The sequence below is a fragment of the Dreissena polymorpha genome, chromosome 8 (assembly GCF_020536995.1).
Source record: "Dreissena polymorpha isolate Duluth1 chromosome 8, UMN_Dpol_1.0, whole genome shotgun sequence".
Lineage (NCBI taxonomy): Eukaryota > Metazoa > Mollusca > Bivalvia > Myida > Dreissenidae > Dreissena > Dreissena polymorpha.
The window spans coordinates 96,496,172-96,517,969 of NC_068362.1; the positions used below are offsets into that span (position 1 = coordinate 96,496,172).

At 32.7% G+C, this 21,798-nt stretch overlaps 1 protein-coding gene across 3 annotated transcripts; it reads left to right on the top strand.

Moving 5' to 3' along the window:
• Positions 1-1,394: 1,394 nt before the first annotated feature.
• On the top strand, positions 1,395-20,743 carry LOC127841473 (post-GPI attachment to proteins factor 4-like). 3 transcript variants are annotated; one of them, XM_052370296.1, is made up of 2 exons: positions 1,395-1,681; positions 18,147-20,743. In XM_052370296.1, the coding sequence occupies exons 1-2, from the start codon at positions 1,589-1,591 to the stop codon at positions 19,524-19,526; spliced, it is 1,473 nt and encodes a 490-aa protein (XP_052226256.1). In that variant the 5' UTR covers positions 1,395-1,588; the 3' UTR covers positions 19,527-20,743. The 3 variants fall into 3 exon arrangements, with proteins under 3 accessions (XP_052226256.1, XP_052226255.1, XP_052226257.1); XM_052370295.1 differs by lacking the exon at positions 1,395-1,681 and adding an exon at positions 4,620-4,786; XM_052370297.1 differs by lacking the exon at positions 1,395-1,681 and adding an exon at positions 15,331-15,486.
• Positions 20,744-21,798: the final 1,055 nt, after the last annotated feature.

Consider the following 21,798-nt stretch of genomic DNA (forward strand, 5'->3'; position numbering starts at 1 on the left):
ACCCCTTGACCTTAAACTTCGAGTCCGCGTTTAGGTTTCGAAAAATGCTCATAACTTCTATGCCCCTTGAGATGTAACCTTCATATTTGGTATGCATGTGTATATGGACAAGGCCTTTCCATACGCACAAAAAATTTTACCCCTGTGACCTTGACCTTGAACTAAGGGTCCGCGTTTAGGTTTCGAAATCTGCGTTTAGGTTTTGAAAATGCTCATAACTTTTATGTCCCTTGAGATATAACCTTCGTATTTGGTATGCATGTGTATACAGACAAGGCCATTCCATACGCACACAAATTTTGACCCCTGTGACCTTGACCTTGAACTTGGGTTCCGCGTTAAGGTTTCAAAATCTGCGTTGAGGTTTCGAAAAAAGCTCATAACTTCTATCAAGCGTTTATAGGGGGCATAAGTCATCCTATGGTGACAGCTCTTGTTCTTAAGATATTTCCGACTTGTCTGGTAATTATTATCATCTATGTTTGCAATTTTTAATTTTTTGTCGCGCCAACTAGAAAACGTATTGCCATGAGAGGGCTACACATCTTAACCAGCTAGTGTACTCCATTATGCGATTGAATTTTTATGCTCCCCAAAAAAAAATTGAGGGGGGAGCATAAAGTCGCCGCTTCGTCTGTCCGTCCGTCCGTGCACAATTTACATATAGTGCAATTCTTGTCCGGGCTATTTTTCCCCAACTACTGAATGGACTTCAATGAAGCTTTATGGGAAGCTTAATTACCTTAAGAAGATACGCATGTTTTTAGTGGGTTCTGGTTAAATGATTTATTTAGAGAGTTATGGCCCTTTGAAGTTTTTAAGTTGCTAAACCATCCATCGTATTATTTTGTCCAAAGTGATGCCCTTCAAGACGTTTCCTTTTATCTGAATATATAGTGCAATATTGTGACAAAAAACCTTTGGGGAGCATCAGCCGTCTCCGACGATTTCTTGTTTTTAATAACTATAATTTTGCAAAAAAATATCGGTTTTAACTTTTGTTGGGCGTAACTAAAAATACTGCTGTCACAAGAAGAAAACTTTTCAAACATGACCTAGCATGCGTTAACACATGTTTTGTAGACTTATTTTTGAGGTGCAGTTTTGAGACAAACGCGGAATGTTGGGGCATCCTTGTCGTCCGGGCAAATGTCTAGCGTTACTTGAATGCCTGTGGGGACTTTAATACTCTTATTGTTAATAATCAGTGTAAGATAATGCTTGTTCAGACTGTTAGTTCAGTTTTGAGACATTGTGACAATGTATTTCATACAAATTATTTTATATGTAATTTGGAGGCAGTTAAGCACAAGCGAGCAAACCATGTAACTGTTGTAGGAACATCTAACTTTGTCTCCCTTCATTTTAACAGTTTTGTTTCACTGTGACGGAAATTTCTACTTGAAACACAATACATGATAAATTCAGTCATTTCACGCATCAGCAATGATACAAGCTGATGTAGACTGAAGACATGGTAAACGTGATCAACTGTGTAATGGACTAGACCATTAAAGCGGGACGATTTGCATCAGGAAACTGAGATTAATTATTGTATGCGTTGAATGCAGTGTACACACATCCAAAAATGGTGATGTTTTCGTCAGCATCATCGGTTATCAATATGCGGTCAACAATTTCACATCGGATTCGCACCTTGCGGATATGCAAGTTTATCAAGGTTCGTACAGTATTATTTATTATGTTTACCAATGACCTTTTTTCAATTTATGACAACAGTTTTGAATATACATCATGTTTCCGCGAAGATTTAACCGTGGGCGCAAGAATTTTGTACATGAAAGTAGTAACAATGATGTCGTATAATAATTTATTACTTGCTTGCTTCCGTTTATAGCTAAAATTGTTTGTTCAAAGCAGTTATAAAAGTCGCTTGTTTCAGGTTTGTTTACAACAACTTGACTGAGCTCATGAAGACATGTATTCGAAATTATTTCCCGTAGGCATTGTGGTAATACGCCATGTTTCATTAGGATATCGTCTGCTAAATTTCTCGCATAATGTATAAGACGCAAAGTATAATTATAATACACTTTTACCATGGAGCTAAATGTTGGTGTGTGTTGTATTTTTTTTAACCAGGTTTTCCGAAGGAAAAAACTGGTTATTAGATTGGCGAATGTCGGCGGGCGGGCGGGCGGAACAAGCTTGTCCAGGCCATAACTTTGTCGTTCATTGTGAGATTTTAAAATCACTTGGCGCATTTGTTCACCATCATTGGACGGTGTGTCGCGCGAAAGAATAACGTCGATATCTAACAGGTCAAGGTCACACATTGAGTTCAAAGGTAAAATATGGCCATAAATGAGCTTGTCCGGGCCATAACTATGTCATTCATTGTCAACTTTTAAAATCATTTGGCACATTTGTTCACCATCATTGGAAGGTGTGTCGCGCGAAAAAATTACGTCGATATCTCCAAGGTCAAGGTCGCCAAGAGTAAAAATAGATTTAATTTGACACAAGGGGGTAACAATGCACATTTCGAATTGCCTCCCGTTATCAGACTCTTTTTTTTTCAAATTGAAAACCTGGTAGTGTGACACTTTTGTCCATTGTTCAATGATTTTTTTAATGTTTATTTTCTAGTTGTAAGGATATATTGCATTGGTGTTTTCGTTGCAAATACGCAAATGTATCTACGTTAACTCGATTACAAAATTTTCATTGTTTATGTTGCATAGGTTACATTTACATACAACAACGTCATGTATTATCGACTTGCTTGTATTATCGACCCTCGAACGAGAAATACAATATTAAAATAACGTAAGCAATTAAACTGCGTCATCATAGTATACATTGTATGATATCATTGATTACGCAATCTACAGCTTGTTTTGCTACCATTACTTTTTGTCTAAAACAAACAGCTTCTTACATCGGTATAGTATGTTAATTTAATAATAAACGTTTCAATTTACGGGCGAAATTTACCGTATTGTATTTCGGACGGACTTCCTGAATATGTGCGTAATTCAGGATTACGTAGATTGGATATAACGGGCAGATTTTTTAGTCCACTCGATGTCATTTTTACCGGGAGGATACCTATAAAATGGTTTCCGGCTCGCATATTAGGACGAAGTCCTGTATTAGCCTTCATTAACTACATTTAATTCAAGCAGTTGCTAAAGCACTTTTGTTTTTAAGTCCTAAAACCCACTTCCTGAACATGAACAGATCAGGAAAGACTGATCATGTTAAGTAAATATTGACATGTTTAAATTATGTACAAGTACACACCGAGTTGGAAACTGTTGACTTTGTGCAATGGAAATATAAATAATATGCAAAAAAAAACTGTATATTTTTAATTCATAAGACGCTCAAGTAGGTCAATGTATGAAGTTAAGTACTTTAAGTTTCAGTGGCGTAATAAATCTTATAAACCAAACGCGTAATTAAAAACAAAGATTCTAAAAAATATAATTACAATAATTTTGACCCACACCTACAAAAAAATTCAGTTTTAAAGGGACCTTTTTACGTTTTGGTCAATTGAAAACAAAATTTAAAAAATGTTTCAGATTCGCAAATGTTCGTGGTAGTTATGATATTTTTGTAGAAACAGTAATACTAAACATTTACCATGCTTTAAAATATCCATTACATGCATCTTTTGACGATAAGCAATAGACTTTTACTCCAGGGGTCAGTGGTTCGAGCCCAGCTGCGGGTTACTTATTTTTCGTTCTTTAATTTCATTCTTGCTTTTTTAACTGGAGATTTTTAGATCCAATGCTTACATTTATCAATATAAAGCATTTAATGACAAACTTCAATAAATGCCAAAATCTGTGAATAAGCCCCTTTAATTAATATTCGATGTCATCGGCGTCTAAGACGCTCATGAACATTGAACATTTACATGTTTATTTTTTCTGCAAAAGAAATAAATTAGTAAAATAAACGCTGCAAGTGTTGCGACTGTGAACAGATAATTGTTCATGTATTTAAATCCACTACCTTTTTAATTATTCAGACAACTATTTAAAGTTTATGTTGATGAAGACAATTTGTAAAAGAAAATATATACACCTCTCACATTAGATCAGATTGTAAAGGAAGATCGTCTTCAAACGAGACTTGTACAGCCAAATCTGTTTCAGCACATAGGACACTATTCGTGATTGAGAAAAGATATGCTTAACCCTTTTATTGTGTGATAACATTAGTTTTGTACTTAAATAAAACTAGAATGCTGAGATCATAACTATTGCCGTTTTGGAACTGTGACCTTATTCTGAATTAACTATAACAATTATGATGTGGTTCATTCTTTGTTTGACGTAAACCAAGCGACGGACCGTACGCTTAAGGAGTGAGTTACGATAGTACACGGCAAACTTTACATTCAACCGGTATTTGCACATAGAAAGACAGGGTCGACTAGGTCAATTCTTTTCATTATTGCAATCATAAGGCCCCGGCTTCTGGAAAGTTTTATTACTTGGTTATTAATATAAGTTTACATAACAATTATCTAGAGCTACTTAAAATTATTACATTTCCGTTATAGAAATAAAGAACATTGTCATATATTCTAATATTATCTCACATAAACTAGTTCTGACTCAAAAATGTTCCTACCGATAAATGTGATCCAGACTGTAATATTGCTAGCCCGGATTGCTAGTGAACGCAGTGTACACACATCCAATATCTAATAATGCTGCTGTGTTCGTCAGCATCATCGGTTATCAATATGCCGTCAACAATTACACATTGGATTCGCACCATGCGGATATGCAATTGTATCAAGGTTCGTACAGCATTATTTATTATGTTAACAAGTGAACTTTTTTCAATTTATGACAACAGTTTTGAATAAATATTATGTTTTCGCGAAGATATATCCATGGGCGCATGCATTTTGTAAATGAAAGTAGTAACAACGATGTTGTATAATATTATTTTATTACTTGCTTTCTTCCGTTTATAGTTAAAATTGTTTGTTTAAAGCAGTTGTAAAAGTCGTTTGTTTCTGGTTTGTTTACAATTGACTGAGCTCATGAAGACATGTATTCGAAATAATTCGCTGCAGACATTGTGGTAATACGGAATGTTTCATTAGGATATCGTCTGCTAAATTTCTCGCATAAGACCTAAGACACAAAGTAGTTATAATACACCTTTACCATGGAGCTAAATATTGAACATTGTGTGTTGTTTTTGTTGTTCAATGTGTTTTTCAATGTTTATTTTCTAGGTGATAAGGTACTGTCAGGATATGGATATATTGCATTGGTGTTTTCGTTGCAAATACGCAAATGAATCTACGTTAACTCGATTACAAATTTTTCATGTTAACCTTGCCTAGGATACATTAACATACAGCAACGTCGTGTATAATCGACTTGCGTGTATACATACGAGAAATACAATGTTAAAGTGACGTACGCAATAAACTGCGTCATCATAGTATACATTGTATGATGTCATTGATGACGTAATATACAGCTTGTTTTGACTACCATTACTATTTGTTTAAAACAAACAGCTTCTTGCATCGATATAGTATCTTTATTAATACACGTTTCTAGCACAATGTATTTTCATCAGGAACTTATTTTCAAAAGCGAATTCACACCTGTTGATTTGTTCTGAGGTATTCTGAAACCAAACAAAAATTGAATATGTCAGACACACAATAACACTCGTTGAATCCCTTTAACAGTAATTTTAATGTTGATTTCCACTCTCTAATCAACGCATTTTTTTCAACAGAATATTCGTGTAAGTAGTAATTTAAAAATATCTTTTCCTACAAATTAATCCCATACTGAGCCTACATTAACTTCATTTAATTCAAGCAGTTGCTAGAGCACTTTTTTTTTAAGTCCTAAAACCCACCTCCTGAAAATGGACAAATAAGGAAAGGCTGATCATGTTAAGTAAATATTGACATATTTAAATTATGTACAAGAACATCCCGATTTGGAAACTGTTGACTTTGTGCAATGGAAATTTAAATAACATGCGAAAAAACTGCATAGCCTATATATATATTTTTCATAAGACGTTCAAGTAGGTCAATAAATGAGGTTAAGTAGATCTACTTTAAGTTACAGTGGCGTAATAAATCTTATAAACCAAACGTGTAATTAACAACAAAAAATCTAAAAAATATTATTACAATAATATTGACCCACACCTACAAAAATGTTCAGTTTTAAAGGGGCCTTTTCACGTTTTGGTAAATTGACAAAATTAAAAAAAAATGTTTTAGATTGGCAAATGTTCGTTGTAGTTAGGATATTTGAAGAAACTTAACAGTAATACTAAACATTAACCATGCTCTAAAATATCCATTATATGCATCTTTTGACGATTTTAAAACCTGAAAATCATAAAGCGTTGCAACGCGAAACGATTGAATAATTTGGAGAGTTCTGTTGTTGTCGTTATATTTTTTGATACTAAGACGATTGGTGATATTAAGTATAAAAATACACCACTGATTGTATCAGCGCGGATGTCTAAGTGGTGTAAGCGATAGCCTTTACTCCAGGGGTCAGTGATTCGAGCCCAGCTCTTTTTTACTTCTTTTTCGTTCTTTAATATTATTATTTTATTTTTTTACTGGAGATTTTTAGATTCAATGCTTACATTTATCAATATAAAGCATTTAATGACAAACTTCAATAAATGCCAAAATCTGTGAATAAGCCCCTTGAATTAATAGTCGATGTCATTGGCGTCTAAGAAACTCATTAACATTGAGCATCTAAATGTTTACTTTTTCTGCAAAAGAAATAAATTAGTAAAATTAACGCTGCAAGTGTTGCGACTCCGGACAGATAATCGTTTATGAATTAAATACACTACCTTTTTAATTGTTCGGACAACTATTTAAAGTTTATGTTGATGAAGACAATTTGAAAAAGAAAATACATACACCTCTCACAGTACAAGATTTTACAAGCTTCCGTTGGCATTTTATATTGAAAGCAACTACCCATATTCCACCTATTGATACAGAATCCTGGAATATTTATTTTGTCTATTTTGCTGCTGAGAATAATACAAGCTGCGCTTAGTTATTAAACAAAATGATTTTTGTATAAAAATGTGTTATTGTTTTCAGAAGACGATAGACAGTCAAAACTTGAATGCTTGTGTTCAGTGTAAAATCATCAGGTGTGCACCATAGACATCAACAAGTAACACATAAAATATTCAAATCAAAACATCAATAAACGTATACAAGTAAAGAGTGTAGTTAAATAAATTATAATTCGGATAATTATTATGTAAATTCATATGCAAATGACAACATTTTTCAACTCCACATCTTGTCAGTTACAACACAACGGGATGTTAAAAGAAATCGTCTGAAAATATAAAGAAAAATTAATACGAAGAACTTCAGCCAACATTCAGAACAAAACACAACTGATATCACATAAACAACGTCAATGTGCCGGACATTTTAGCAAAAAATTTTTCAATAAATATGCACCAACAATTATCTCCAGGAAGTGTGAGCCCTTACAGAAACAGAATGTTTGCTGCAACTTTGCCGCAACAAACTTTTTTGTTTGCGGGAAGGCTTGCAAGAACTTTGCAGGACTTTGTGGCTAACCGCAAAGTTTCTGCAAAGTTGCAAGAACTTTGCGGCTAGCCGCAAAGTTTGCAAGAAGTTAGCAAGAAACTTTTTCAAAATATTAGTGTTTCAGGAACTTTGCAAGAAACTTTCATAAAAAATATTGACATTGCAGGAACTTTGCAAGAAACTTTGATATAATATTGATGTTGCAGGAACTTTGTCAGAAACTCCGGATTTTATGACAAAATGTTTATGCCCTACATGTCAATATTAGAATATGAACTGAGTTTGATCCTATCAATATTACTGTTGTAAAAACTCTTAACATTGGCTTACTATAGTAATAGTAGTTTTCTTAGTAAAAATGGGCATACTTTCAACAAAATGCATCAGAGAGTTGCCTACTCTTGCCTGATTTAAATGTGAAATCATGATTGTAAACAACTGCGCAACATTACAAACAATAAAATATGTCAATGTATATACAATTTATGTCTTAGCACCAAATGTACTTGTGTTGTTTTTTAACTACTCTATAGTGGATATAGCATAAATATGTATATTCAATTTATGTATAATTCCTTATATATGCTCTATAGCTAAAGCATAGAATAATCATATTACACTGTTTACCTATACAAAGTTAACATTGATATTGTGTTTATCAATATTTGTTAACCGAAAACCGGCTTACCACCAAATGTACTTGTATTGTGTTGTTTTTTTAACTCTTCTGTAACGGATATAGTACAAATACGTTTATACAATTTATGTCTTATCACCAAATGTACTTGTATTGTTTTTTAACTACTCTATAGTGGATATAGCATAAATATGTATATTCAATTTATGTATAATTCCTTATATATGCTCTATAGCTGAAGCATAGAATAATCATATTACACTTAAATTTTAAAATTTATGTTTAAATCCTTAAGTATGCTCCTTTTGTTTAAACATATAATATACATATTACAGTGTGACCTTTATTATGAAAATACATAACCTCAAACATATCTTTTTTTAAATCTTACATACCGAAAAGTAACGTCTTATACTTAGCGTAACTTAATTACAAAAACTTATAAAATACATACTCCAGTGAAATCATTATTATTACTCATATCCATTTTTTAAACTTCCGTTTTTGAGAACATTAGATACCGATAATTTATGTCTTATATTTAAGGCAATCTACCTTGCATAAGCACATTTGCTTGTTTTTTGTGTGTTTACATGTTGTATTTTATTCTTTTTTTCTATGTCTCTATTGGGGACAAGTTTTTTTTTGTGTTTTCTTATCACCTTTGTGATTATTTCCTTTTACTTCTTCATGTCTATGGAATATTCATCTTTTTGTATCCCTAATTTTTGCTATCTATTTCTGTTTGTATGTATGGACATCTTATGTCCTACACGAGAAACCAACTGGACATGTTTTCAAAATAGAAACTTACTGGACAAGCACACACAAATTAGCATTTACATAACCCTCCACCTCTTCAAATGATTAAATTATGCTCTCTGAATGTAAAAGGGCTAAGCAATAAAGACAAACGCATAAAACTCTTCAAATGGTTAGACGAAAAAAATATAGTATATGCCTATTACAAGAAAGACACTGGACACATACTTTAGCACAAACCCTAAAAGATGAATGGGACGGAGACATCTATCTCAGTGGACAACATACTAATAAACAAGGCATTGCCTTTCTGATAAAAAATAATATAGGGATCACAGTCGATAACTTTAACGAAATAATAATTGGCAGACAAGCAAGTATAGATATCAAAATACACGAAACACAATTAACATTAATTAACGTTTACGGCCCTAACATTGATGATTCCACATTTTACGAAACATTACAATCCTTAATAATTGATAACCAAGATAAAAACATTATAGTCGGTGTCGATTTCAATACTGTCCTTAACCCATTACTAGATAAAAAGAAGGGCAGCCTTTATACTCATCCTAAAAATAGAAACATTTTAAACAACATAATTGAAAACTACAAAATGATAGACATCTGGCGTACAGTATATCCAAACGAAAGCAAATTCACATGGCACTCAAACACGAAACCAACAATATTCTGTAGATTAGACTATTTTTTAATATCTGAGTCACTTTGCAACATTGTTGACACATGTAGCATAAAACCAGGATTTATGACTGACCACTCTCTATTTGAACTTAAACTACACAATATACAACCTGAAAGAGGCACAGGATACTTTAAAATTAATAATAGCATCTTATTAGATACACAATATCAAACACAAATAAAACAAGAAATATTCAACACAGTTCAAAATAATAAAGATGCGAACCCAAACTCATTATGGGAAGTAATAAAAAGAAATATACGTAACACAACAATTAGATACACGTCATTCAAACAAAGAGAAACACACAAACTTGAAACTGAAACAAAAACAAACGATACCAAAGCCATTGAAAATGAAATAACATAAATAAAAACAAATATAAGAAGGGATTTATCATACACATCTCAATGGAATAATATTAAGAGCACGTGCATAGCATGTTGAACACAATGAAAAAAATACAAAATACTTCGCAAACATAGAAAAACGTAGAAGTGAACAAAAAACTGTACACAAACTAGTAGTCAATGGCGAAGATATAACAAACAGAACTCAAATACTAGAAGAACAACGTTTATTTTTCGAAACCCTTTATAAACGAAAACATGTTAAAATAACACCCTTTTTAAAAATACACATCATGCTTTAAATCAAGACGAAAAACTACTGTGCGACGGATTACTAAATGAATATGAATGTGGAATAGCACAAAAAGAAATGCAAAATAACAAAAGTCCAGGATCTGATTGCATCACAATCGAATTTTATCAAATATTCTGGAATGATATTAAAACACATTTAATTAATTCACTAAACTATTCATTTAACAACGAAAACTTAACTATGCTACAAAAACAATCACTCATTCCAAAACTTGGAAAAAACTGAGAATCCTTATCAAACTGGCGCCCGATTAGTTTACTGAACAACGATTATAAAATTGCAACTAAATGTATATCAAACAGAATTTAAAAAAAATGTTACCATCCGTCATTTCAAGATCTCAATCTGGTTTCATTAAAGGACGTTACATTGGTGAAAACGTACGTTTGATACAAGAATGCATAAATTATTTCAACCAACCAAACAATTCTGGCCTCATTTTCTTTGCAGACTTCGAAAACGCTTTTGATTCACTAGACCATTCGTTTATGTTCTCTTGCTTAGAAAATATTAACTTTGGTGAAAGTCTTATTAAATGGATCAAACTTTTTTATACCGATATTAACAGTATAATAATAAACAATGGCTTTTTCTCAAACAGTTTTAACATCGAACGAGGGGTAAGATAAGGATGTCCACTTTCATCCTCGCTATTTATAATATGCATCGAGTATCTATCACACTATATCCAATCAAATAAACATATAAAGGGAATATCGCTAGAACCTGATGAAGAAATTAAACAGGGGAGGCGGAAAACTTCAACGGGCGAGGCATGGTCAGGGGTGATAACCCCAAAAAAGGGTAAGGGTAAGGCTACAGTAGTGACTCATTCAATAATCTTAATAATAGAATCGCAAACCCTTTATGGAATGGCATCGGGCCTTAAACTAAACAAAAGCAAATGCACTGTGCTACGAGTAAGTAAATTTAAACAAAGTAATATCCGTCTTAAACAAGAAATGAAATTCAACTGGACATCAGATGAAGCAACAACGTTAGGAATAACCTTCACAAACAATGAAAATAAAACAATTCTAAAAACATATTGCCTAAAGTACAAAAATTTAAAAATTGTTTAAAATCATGGCAGCATCGTAAAGTTACACTAATCGGAAAAAACACGTATTGAAAACGTTTGCACTTCCTAAATTAATGTATACACTAACAGTTCTGCCAAACCCACCAAATGATATTATTGATGATATAAAATCATAAAATCAGAAATATTTAATTTCATATGGGACCGTAAACCTGATAAGATCAAGCGAACTGAATTAATTAAATCAGTACAATATGGAGGTATCAGACTACCGGATATAGACTAATTAATGAATGCAATTAAATGCAGTTGGATTAAAAGATATTTAGATAATACCAATACGAGTTAATGGAAATTATTCTACCAGAAAATTCTTAAGACATGTGGTGACTTCTTACTTTTTGAATGTAATATCGACAATAATATCTTAGATAAAATATCAACCAAAAACATATTTCTATCGAATGTTCTATCGGCATGGTGTAAAGATACTCATAATTTAGAAACCAAAATAAACAGTAAAATCATTCTATGGAACAATAATAACATAACTACTAACAATAAAACGTTTTTCTATAAACATTGGTTCAAACGAAACATAAAATATGTAGATCAATTGTACGACTACAGAATAAACGACTTCTATTCTTTTGATAACTTATGCTACATATTCGGAAAATCAACAAGTAATTTCCTGATGTACTACACATTGATCAAAAGTATACCCATACATATTAAAGCTGTTATCAATATAAATAACACACCATGTACTCAAAAAACATTCGTAGAAAACATTATTGCGAAACAAAACAAAACGAACAAAATATTCTACACACTTCAAATTAAAAACCCTTCCGAAATCTCTAAAGCTCAAACTAAATGGCAAAACCTTCTTTGAGAAAAAGAATTTAATTGGAAACAAATATTAGTCATGCCATATAAATCAACTACTGATAGCACACTGAGAAATTTTCAATATAAATACATCCAGAGAATCATAGCTACAAATAAATATCTTTTTAAGTGCAACCTATCCAACACAAATCTATATGATATGTGTAGTGAACATATTGAAACAATAGAACACCTTTTCTGGGAGTGTAAACATATTCAATCTCTATGGAATCAATTGACAACCTTTTTAGAGAAACAACAATTAAATGTTAAACTATCTCTCTTAGATATCAGTTTAGGTGTAAATACCTTCAAAATACAAAAGGTTAATAACGTTGTGAATTACATAATTATATTAATGAAATATTTTATATTCAGCATGAAATACAGAAAACAAATACCTACAATGAACTGTTTTATCAATTATTTAAAACTGAAGATCCATATTGAAAAAGAAATTGCCCTAAACAATGATACACATCATCTATTTGAACAAAAATGGAAACACGTGAAACTTTAATAAACAAGTCCAGTATGCTCTCTACCCTCTTTAAATAACTCATCCTTATTTACAACTATTCAGTGTGTGTTTTTTTTTTCTTTTATTCTTTTCTTTTCTATAAACCCTTCTTTTTTAATCTAAGGAAATCACAAAGTCAAAAAAGTATATATATATAAGCATATCTTGTATAACATGTCTGAACAGTATTGCTGCTATTATTGAATAAAAAAAAATAAAAATATGTCTATGGACTAAATAATATTTCAAAGTAGCATTAAGACAAGAATGCAGAAGCTCTGGTGATAAGTATGATAGCTCTCCTTATTCTTTGAATAGTACGTAACGTTAAATAGGGAAATAATATAAAAACATTAATTGTATGGTTAAGTATGTTTATTTAAAAGTACAATCTTTTTAATTTCCATTGGTATGAAAATGTATTTACAAAAATTAAATCAGTATAATGTCTTCCTTATTTTTGAGTTATTCTTCAGACGACAAAAGCACTGACAAAGGATGCTGGACGTTTAGGTGCTTGACGAATACTAATTTTTTAGCAAAAAAGGGGAATGACTCTTATAAATTCTTGACAGAGTTGTCGCCTCGAGTCAATAGAAGTATATAGGTCATCGAATTATTATGTGCATAAAGTTTTTAGTTGGAAGAAAGAAAGCCAAGAATCTTAACAATTCACGCTGACTCAGATGGCAGACTGAAGACAATAGCTGCACTTTTTTTCTTGCAAACCTTCCCGCAAACAAAAAGGTTTGCCGCAAAGTTGCAGCAAACATTCTGTTTCTGTAAGGGATCAATTCTGATTGGTTCAATGCAGATTGTGAGCCAAATTTGAATGTGTAAACATGCATAGATCCACGCAGGACCTGTTACTGGTTGAAATGTAGTTTGAAAGCAATGTTTGGACTTTTTAAAGTTAAAGTTTTAACAATATCCTGAAATACTGACTTTGATGAACATTTTTTAACAATTAAGTAGAATGTGGAAATCATTTTGTGTGTCAACAAGTCGAAAGGAGGAATTCAGTGAGTTATGAATGGCCCTTTTGGAAATGCTTTGAACTATGAAAACAGATTTGTATTGTTTTTCTTATAATGTTAAGTTTAATTTAATGATATTGTTTAACAGTTTCAAATACCTGTTTTGGTGGGTGATTTACATTTAAAATAAATGATGAAACAAATTATCTTTGCAGTAGGTCACATAAAAGACATATTAAGTCAGTCAAAAGTATCTCTATCTTACAAAACCAACATAGTTGTAACAATTAATTGCTTAATCAGTGACCAAATGAAATGGCAATGTAACCAATACTAAGATTTATTTATGAATAACTACTCTGCCACGCCTTTTTTCGCGTACATATATAAGAAAGCTATTGCTATCGCTTAAAAGGTGTAAAGCAAAAACTTAATATAATATAGTTTGTAACTTAATCAAAATTATACAATAGTCAATCAAACATAAAACTTTTCTGTTTTAGTTTTATGTTTGGTGAAGCATTCATATGACATTTCTAACATTTACAAAAGAAAGCTATATATGTGTTTGCTTGCAATTTCATTTACAGAACATTCAACATGTGACAACTTTGCAAGAACTTTGCGGCAACTTTGCAAGAACTTTGCGGCAACTTTGCAAGAACTTTGCGGCAAAGTTACCGCAAAGTCCCGTATGCAAATGAAGTTTGCGATAACTTTGCAAGAACTTTGCGGCAACTCTGCAGCAACTTTGCAAGAACTTTGCAGCAAAGTTACCGCGAACTCCCATATGCAAATGAAGTTTGCATGAACATGGCAAGAACTTTGCGGCAAATTTGCAGCAAACTTTTACCATGTAAATTAAGTTTGCGTTAAAGTTGCTGCAAAGCTCATTTGCGTGGTAAAAGTTTGCAAGAAAGCATGTTTGCGGCAACTTTGCTGCAAATTAGCTAGAACATTTTGCAGGAGGCCTGCTTTTTCGGTAAGGGAGTCTAAACAAATATGATACACACAACACAGAATTCAAATTCGCATTAAAAGTATCATATTAATTAAAGGAATGGACAAAAAATCAAGTAAACTTAGCTGCTTCAGACCATTTCACATGAATTAAAAACTTGACTGAAAGTGAACTGAATATTAACTTTTATTATTGTAAAAACTACACTCGTTAAACCAATGTAGCCGATTATTTTAACTCACACGAGGAAAGCGAATGTTATCACGGTGTTTTCCTCATCCATACTTTAGTGCCACGGCAGCCAAATACACACCTCGAATGGCAAATCAAGAGAATTAAACCCCTATAAACTCCACAACGAGCAATCCGTGGATTTTTCGCCCTGTATCATTATCTCAATCTTTCTTCTAAATACAATGTACCATAAAACATGTACAATACCAACACGAAACCGGTTTTATTAACCCGCAAATAATTTGATTAATTTACCTCATAACGCAAAAATTACTTGCCATAAAAGCTCGGACTAAAAAAAAGATTATTTTGATAAAAGTGGTTCAGTTCTGATAAAAGTGATACGCTCAAAATGAATACGTTCTCAACATGAATACGGTCTTTACACAGTGGCACATGTTTGTTATCAGTGACCAACATGTTCATTTCTGTTATCAGCGTTTATACGCATAAGGTCGTAATGTACACGTTGTTAAGTATCATGGGGATATTTTATTGTTTCAAGGTTGGTTCAATACTTTTACCTTTTTTTTCACCAATAGTTTTGGCATTTTTTAATTTTAAATCAATATGAGGTTTTCACTAGGATTTATCCGTGTTTCACATACATGTAATATGATGAAAGTATTACTTTTATTATCATCAGTGTTTGTTCCAACCACAGGGACCTTAAAGAAAATACATTTTATAAGTGAGTCTACCTACACGACCTACGGATGAGGTGTGAATTGCATTTGGGTCCATTGATTTTTTGGCGAAGTTATTGGCATTGGACTTCGATTTTTTGTGTTTTCCGGAGGGTTTTTTAAGCATCGCTTTCAGATATGAAGCTAATTTTTGGTATTTTAGTCGACATACATGACTTACAGATAAAGTGTGATTTTCGTTCCGGTTCATTGATTTTTTTTGTGAAGTTATGGGCCTTGGACTTAGAAATTTTCTCTATATCAACCATTTTACCCAACGCTTCCTTGCAATGAGCTGATTTTCGGTATGTGATTTTACCTTAATGACTTGCAGATTAAGTGTTAGTTTCGTTTCGGTTCAATGAGTTTTGACGAAGTTCTGGGCCTTGGACTTTGGAATTTTCTTTAACATAACACTTCCGGAATATTTGTCCAAAAGGCTGTCAGATACTGCTCAAGGCCCGTAACTTTGTAAAATAGCAATGGAGAATAATTTCGTCAAGAATGTTTTCAATTGGGATTATAAAGCTGTTGTGTTGCTTCGAAGCGCAGTAGGGGGCAGTGTGTTTCACAAACGCAGCTCTTGTTAAAATAAAATTTGCTATTTCAGAATTATGTGCAACATGAATGCTCTTTCAAAATTCTGCAACTATTCCCAACATGAATGCTATTACAGATTCTGGAACTTTTTCCAAAATGAATGCGGATTTATAATATGCACTCTTTGCAATATCATATGAATGCTCTTTCAGAATTGTGCACTCTTTACAGCATGAATGCTATTTCCGAATACTGCACTCTTTCCAACATGAATGTGTTTACAGACTTCTGCAATCTTTCGAACATAAATACCATTGCAAAATTCTGAACTATTTCCGACATGAACGCTAAATTGCATAATTGTGAACTATTTCAAACATGAATTTTTCGTCAGAATTCAGAACTCTTTCCAACATCAATGTTATTTAAAAGGAATATTGGTGTTCAAAAGGGATGGGCTGATAAGAAACTGATGAATATTATAAATAGTTAAATACAACTTCGGTATTGAAATAAATGATAATCCTATGTACCTTTAAGCACGGCTGGTCGCCTGCATGACATATACGTACAGCAAAGGTAGATACGTAATTTTGCTATTAAAGAATATAAAGTTACGTTTTAATGTTTTTTTCATTCATAATTTTGAAATTATATGCTCAAAATAAAACGCCAATACCGGTACTTACATTCAGAGCCGAATCGGTGGCTTTGCGCAAAGCCATATTATTTTAGCGCTAACATGTAATCGCTGGTGGTAAACCGCCTGTAAATAATTGTGTTGCTAAATGTGAGCGTAGTCGCTTATCTATGTTTGTTATTTTTCATGCAAAATATTGGTTCAAAATTCTCTGTTATACAATAGTAAAGTCGCTTGATAATATCGGAAATAATTAAGGTTATAAATAACTCGCAGCTCAATTTCAGACATTGGTTCGGTTTTATTTGGGTACCTCAAAATGTTTGGAATATTGATCTTTCTGTATTGCTGTTTAAGCAATGCATAATTGATTGCGCGAATCAAGCTTGGCATGACTCTTCTAGATGCGATATTTACGAACAATATAAACACTATAAACCATCTTAATGTAGACCGATACTTTAACTTGGATAGATTGTCCCAATAAAATGTCATTAGTAATTAGCGAAATTTCGATGTTCTAGCCATGGGCTCGGATTAGAATTAGGAAGGAAATTTTAATTCCAATAAACCTTAGAATTGATGAAAATGTCCGAATAGCAAAAATAAAATACTTAAATGGAAGATGAATTTCTTGTATTGTTCAAATTTTCACAGTTTTCTCAGATAAGTCAACTTTATCTGTATAATTGTTATCACGAAGTTAACACTTTAAACAATTTTGAATGTAGAAGTCTGTTTACAAATTAAAAATAAATATTTTTGTTAAACAGTCAGCTTACCATGTTAAATTGTCTACATGTTCCAATACGATAAAACAGTAACGTGTTCCATTATTTGATTGGTATTATGTATTCATGCATTTGTATACAAATATTTATTTTGACCAAAACAATTTTTCATTTCACGTACGACACAATTACATGGTACATGTATTTAATTGCACTTGTTTGTGTATTGAGTCCATGTTAGGGCATTAACCTTTATACTAGATGAAATTATTTTTGCAGTATGAGAATATAAATGCCTCTAAAAGAAAAGCGTTAAACAAATCTGTATAAGTTCAAGCTTTACGTAGCAAAATATACGATATTGATGCATATGAAACCACACCAATTGTACTATCATACTTTGGCTGTTATAACCTGTTATATAGTTTCTCTAAATGACAGTTTCAAAGTCATTCTACTGTTGTCACGTCAGTATTATTACATCTTCAGGATTTTGTAATTGATAAGCTGCCGAACAAGGAAGTGGCTGGCTGAGCTCGGACTAATTATTTTCTCTCTTTGGTTGCAGGTTTCCGTGTCCATTTTACGTAACGTGTTGAAGAAACAAAAGAAACTGATATGTGCGTATTTAGTAACATTTGGCCTCATACTTCCGTTGTTGTGCCATCATCTCCGAAACACGAGTTTGGAGTTTCTCTACAATCGAAACCAGACGGCTGCTGCACAGGCAATGATCCGGGAAAACACAGCTCGCTTTGAGCAATCCTTAAAGTCACTGCAAAGGTTTGAAGATCGGAAAACATTCTGTCAAACTCTTCCATTCATGTGTTCGATGGACAGAACTAGACAAGGAACTGCTTTATTTGCTTCTGACACAAAAAGCGATGCGTTGAAAAAGCCTTCGCCTATGGATGACTCACTTGCACCAACCCATGGTTTTCATAGAGTACAACAGAAGCGAACTTATAGCAGAGATTATTTTAAAGGAGGACTTGCAATTTCTGTTGTCACAGTTGCCCGGACTTCCAAATATCATAATTACACAGGACACTATCTACCACAGACTGTTGCTAGGTTACTGGAAATAATATCGGTTTCTGAAGAACTAATGGAGCGAACTCCAGTTCATTTAAGCGTGTGTAATGTGGACTTTAAGGCCAATGCACATTCGGATATAAAATTACTGCCAGTATGGATTCCTGTTTCCCAGCGATTCAAAATCGAACCAAACAAGACGGATCTTACACAAAACGAGTTAATAGATAAGGAAAAGAACGATTACGTATTTTGTATTAATAAGTCTTTGGAGTTAAATTTCTCATACGTGATGATTGTTGAAGACGATGCTTTAGCGAATGCAAACCTGTTCGATGTTTTAAAGAGATTTTTCGTTTCAGAAAGGTTCGCATACACTGACGAAATCATATTTAATCCGATTAGCAATTATGCTTTTTTGAAACTGTATCACCCAGAAAGGTTACTCGGCTATTTTGGATTTGACGCAGAACGCATTCCTGAATTGGTATCATTGTCTATTATATTGACTACTCTGACATTATTAATACGCACAATTGTTCAGGGTAGTGCTTTCAATCACTTCTATCTATGTCATGCTATAAATGCGTTTCTTATGTTTCTGCTAGGAATAATGGTCATTGGTAGATCTAACATAAACGCTCTTCGTACATATTCGGACTACCTCTATTACATAACCCCTGCACCAAGCTGTTGTTCGCCGGCCATTTTGTTTCCACGGGCGGGGGCGGTTACCATAGTGACGCGACTTGAACCCATGACATGCAAGGCAGGATTTGCCAAGGACTCCGCAATTGATCAGATTGTAAAGGAAGATCGTCTTCAAACGAGACTTGTACAGCCAAACCTGTTTCAGCACATAGGACACTATTCGTCATTGAGAAAAGATATGCTCAACCCTTTTATTGTGTAATAACAGACGTTGTGTACTTAAATAATACTAGAATGCTGAGATAATAATTATTGCCGTTTTGGAAGTGTGATCTTGTTCTAAATTTAACCTATGTTTTGTATTTAAACATGTACATTTTGTTATCCTTTGCACATTTGAACTGTTATTGAATTCGATTGATCTTATTGGGTAAATTACATTAAATCCTTGAGAAAAAATATATTCCAATAACTACGGGAACGTTTAAGTATTTTCAGTGTCACTCAATGTCGGTCATTGTCGACTCAGGTACTACTAAAAAGTGCACCGGGTACTTCTAAAATTACTTAAATGTACCAATCGAGTGTCACTATCAAGGCATGAGTTATATATTTCCTATAGACTTTCATCAAACCGTGTCTTGCATTTATAAATTTGTGACCGTATAGCAGTAAATATTTTTATGGAAGAATTGCAATTTCTGTTGTTACAAGGAAGATCATAAATATATGTGACATTATCTGCTTTGAATGTTCGTTGTTGCTAGGTTATTAAAGCAAATATCGGTTAATGATAAGCTAAGGGAGACACCTTCAGTTCATACAGGCGTATGCAATGTGGTTTTAAAGTCCCTTGCCAAACTACCAACGAGTATTTCTATCTTCAAAAAGATTCAATATCGAACCAAACGAATCAAAGCTAACACATGATCATTCAGCACATTCAGTAAAGAATGATAACATTGTATTTAAAACTATTTTGGTTTAATTTGTCATACGTGGTTATTGTCGAAGATGGAAAGTAGGCGGTAGTTAATTTTTCAATGTGTAGACAAAATCTATCGTCTCGGAAAGGTTGGCATGCATATACGAATTCATCTTCAATGCAATTAATGAGTTTGCATTTATGAAACTGCATCATCTGGAAAGGCTTCATGGTCCGCTCTTCAGGAAGATCGCTTCAAAATGAGATTTGTGTAACCAATGCTGGTAAACCATACAGAGGAATATTCTACAAAGAGAAAAAATACCCAACCAATTTATTTTGTATCAAAATAAGTCACAGAAAAATATATACTCAATGATAAGTACTGGATGTATTATCTCTAGCATTTGATATACAAGTTATTTTATGTTAGCAAATTGTATTAATTAGTGTTAAATTGTATGTTCATTTCACATTATATACACTCGTTTGTTAAAGTAAGCCATAAAGCTTTTTTCTTAATATAAAAAATAAAAACCTGTTTAAATCTATAACATGGACAAGTTTGTTAAATGTTTACTATGTGTTCAGCGTGATATTATATGACGAACGGGCAAGTTTGTTAAATGTTTACTATGTGTTCAGCGTGATGTTATATGACGAAAATGTATTTACTATATTATTTACTCTTATGCCGATAAATAAGACATAACGTTCTTTAAAATGCATATGGCAGCGATTCAAGAAAGCTGTGACCACGCAAAAAACATATATGGTACATTTTACTAAATTATAAGTTGACATATTTACACATCTATAAACGTGATACACGTTAATTGTTATCAGTTGGGATTAAACAAAATCAATTTCGTGTGTCAATGTCAGAGTTGATAACAGCTTTACTTTCAACAATGCTGCTTATTGCAAATGCGCGTAGCTATCCTGGTAAGAGTTTCTATTAAACTTTTTAATAAATTTAGAAAAGTACCTGACTCAGCAATAAGGTTAATCTGCTTTGATTTGCTAAATATCGTACAATGTTAAAAAAATGTTCGAATATACTAAAAAAATGTTCGAATATACCAAGTTTCCATGATATTAAATTATTTAAAAACGATACTTATTGGCTCTGGTTTGCGAATAACGCCAAACACAAGGTCAAATATTTCAACCTTATGAAAACCTTGTTACCGTTCTCCACATAAAGACTCAGAATCTGTATGTGGACAACATCTATGCCGAGTTCGAAAAAGGGTACGTACGTGAAAAATCTAGGCCACAATGTCAATCTTCTTTAATAATGATTATATTTTATACAAAATTTCAGATACTAAATTACTATCCGAATATTAACTTATTATCCGGATAATCGGATCAACAACATGACAATATCCAGCCAATGTTTGAATCTGGGTCATGATGCGTCATTAAATTAGGTCATCGGGTCAACTATAACAAAATCTTGAGGCCACACTTTTTAATCAATTTTGATGAAACTTGGTCAGACTGTTTATCTTTACAATACCTAGGCTAGGCTAGGCTAATTCAAATAATGATTTCTTGCGTCCTAAAAATTTTGACCAGGGCAAATCTTAGAAAAAACATGAAA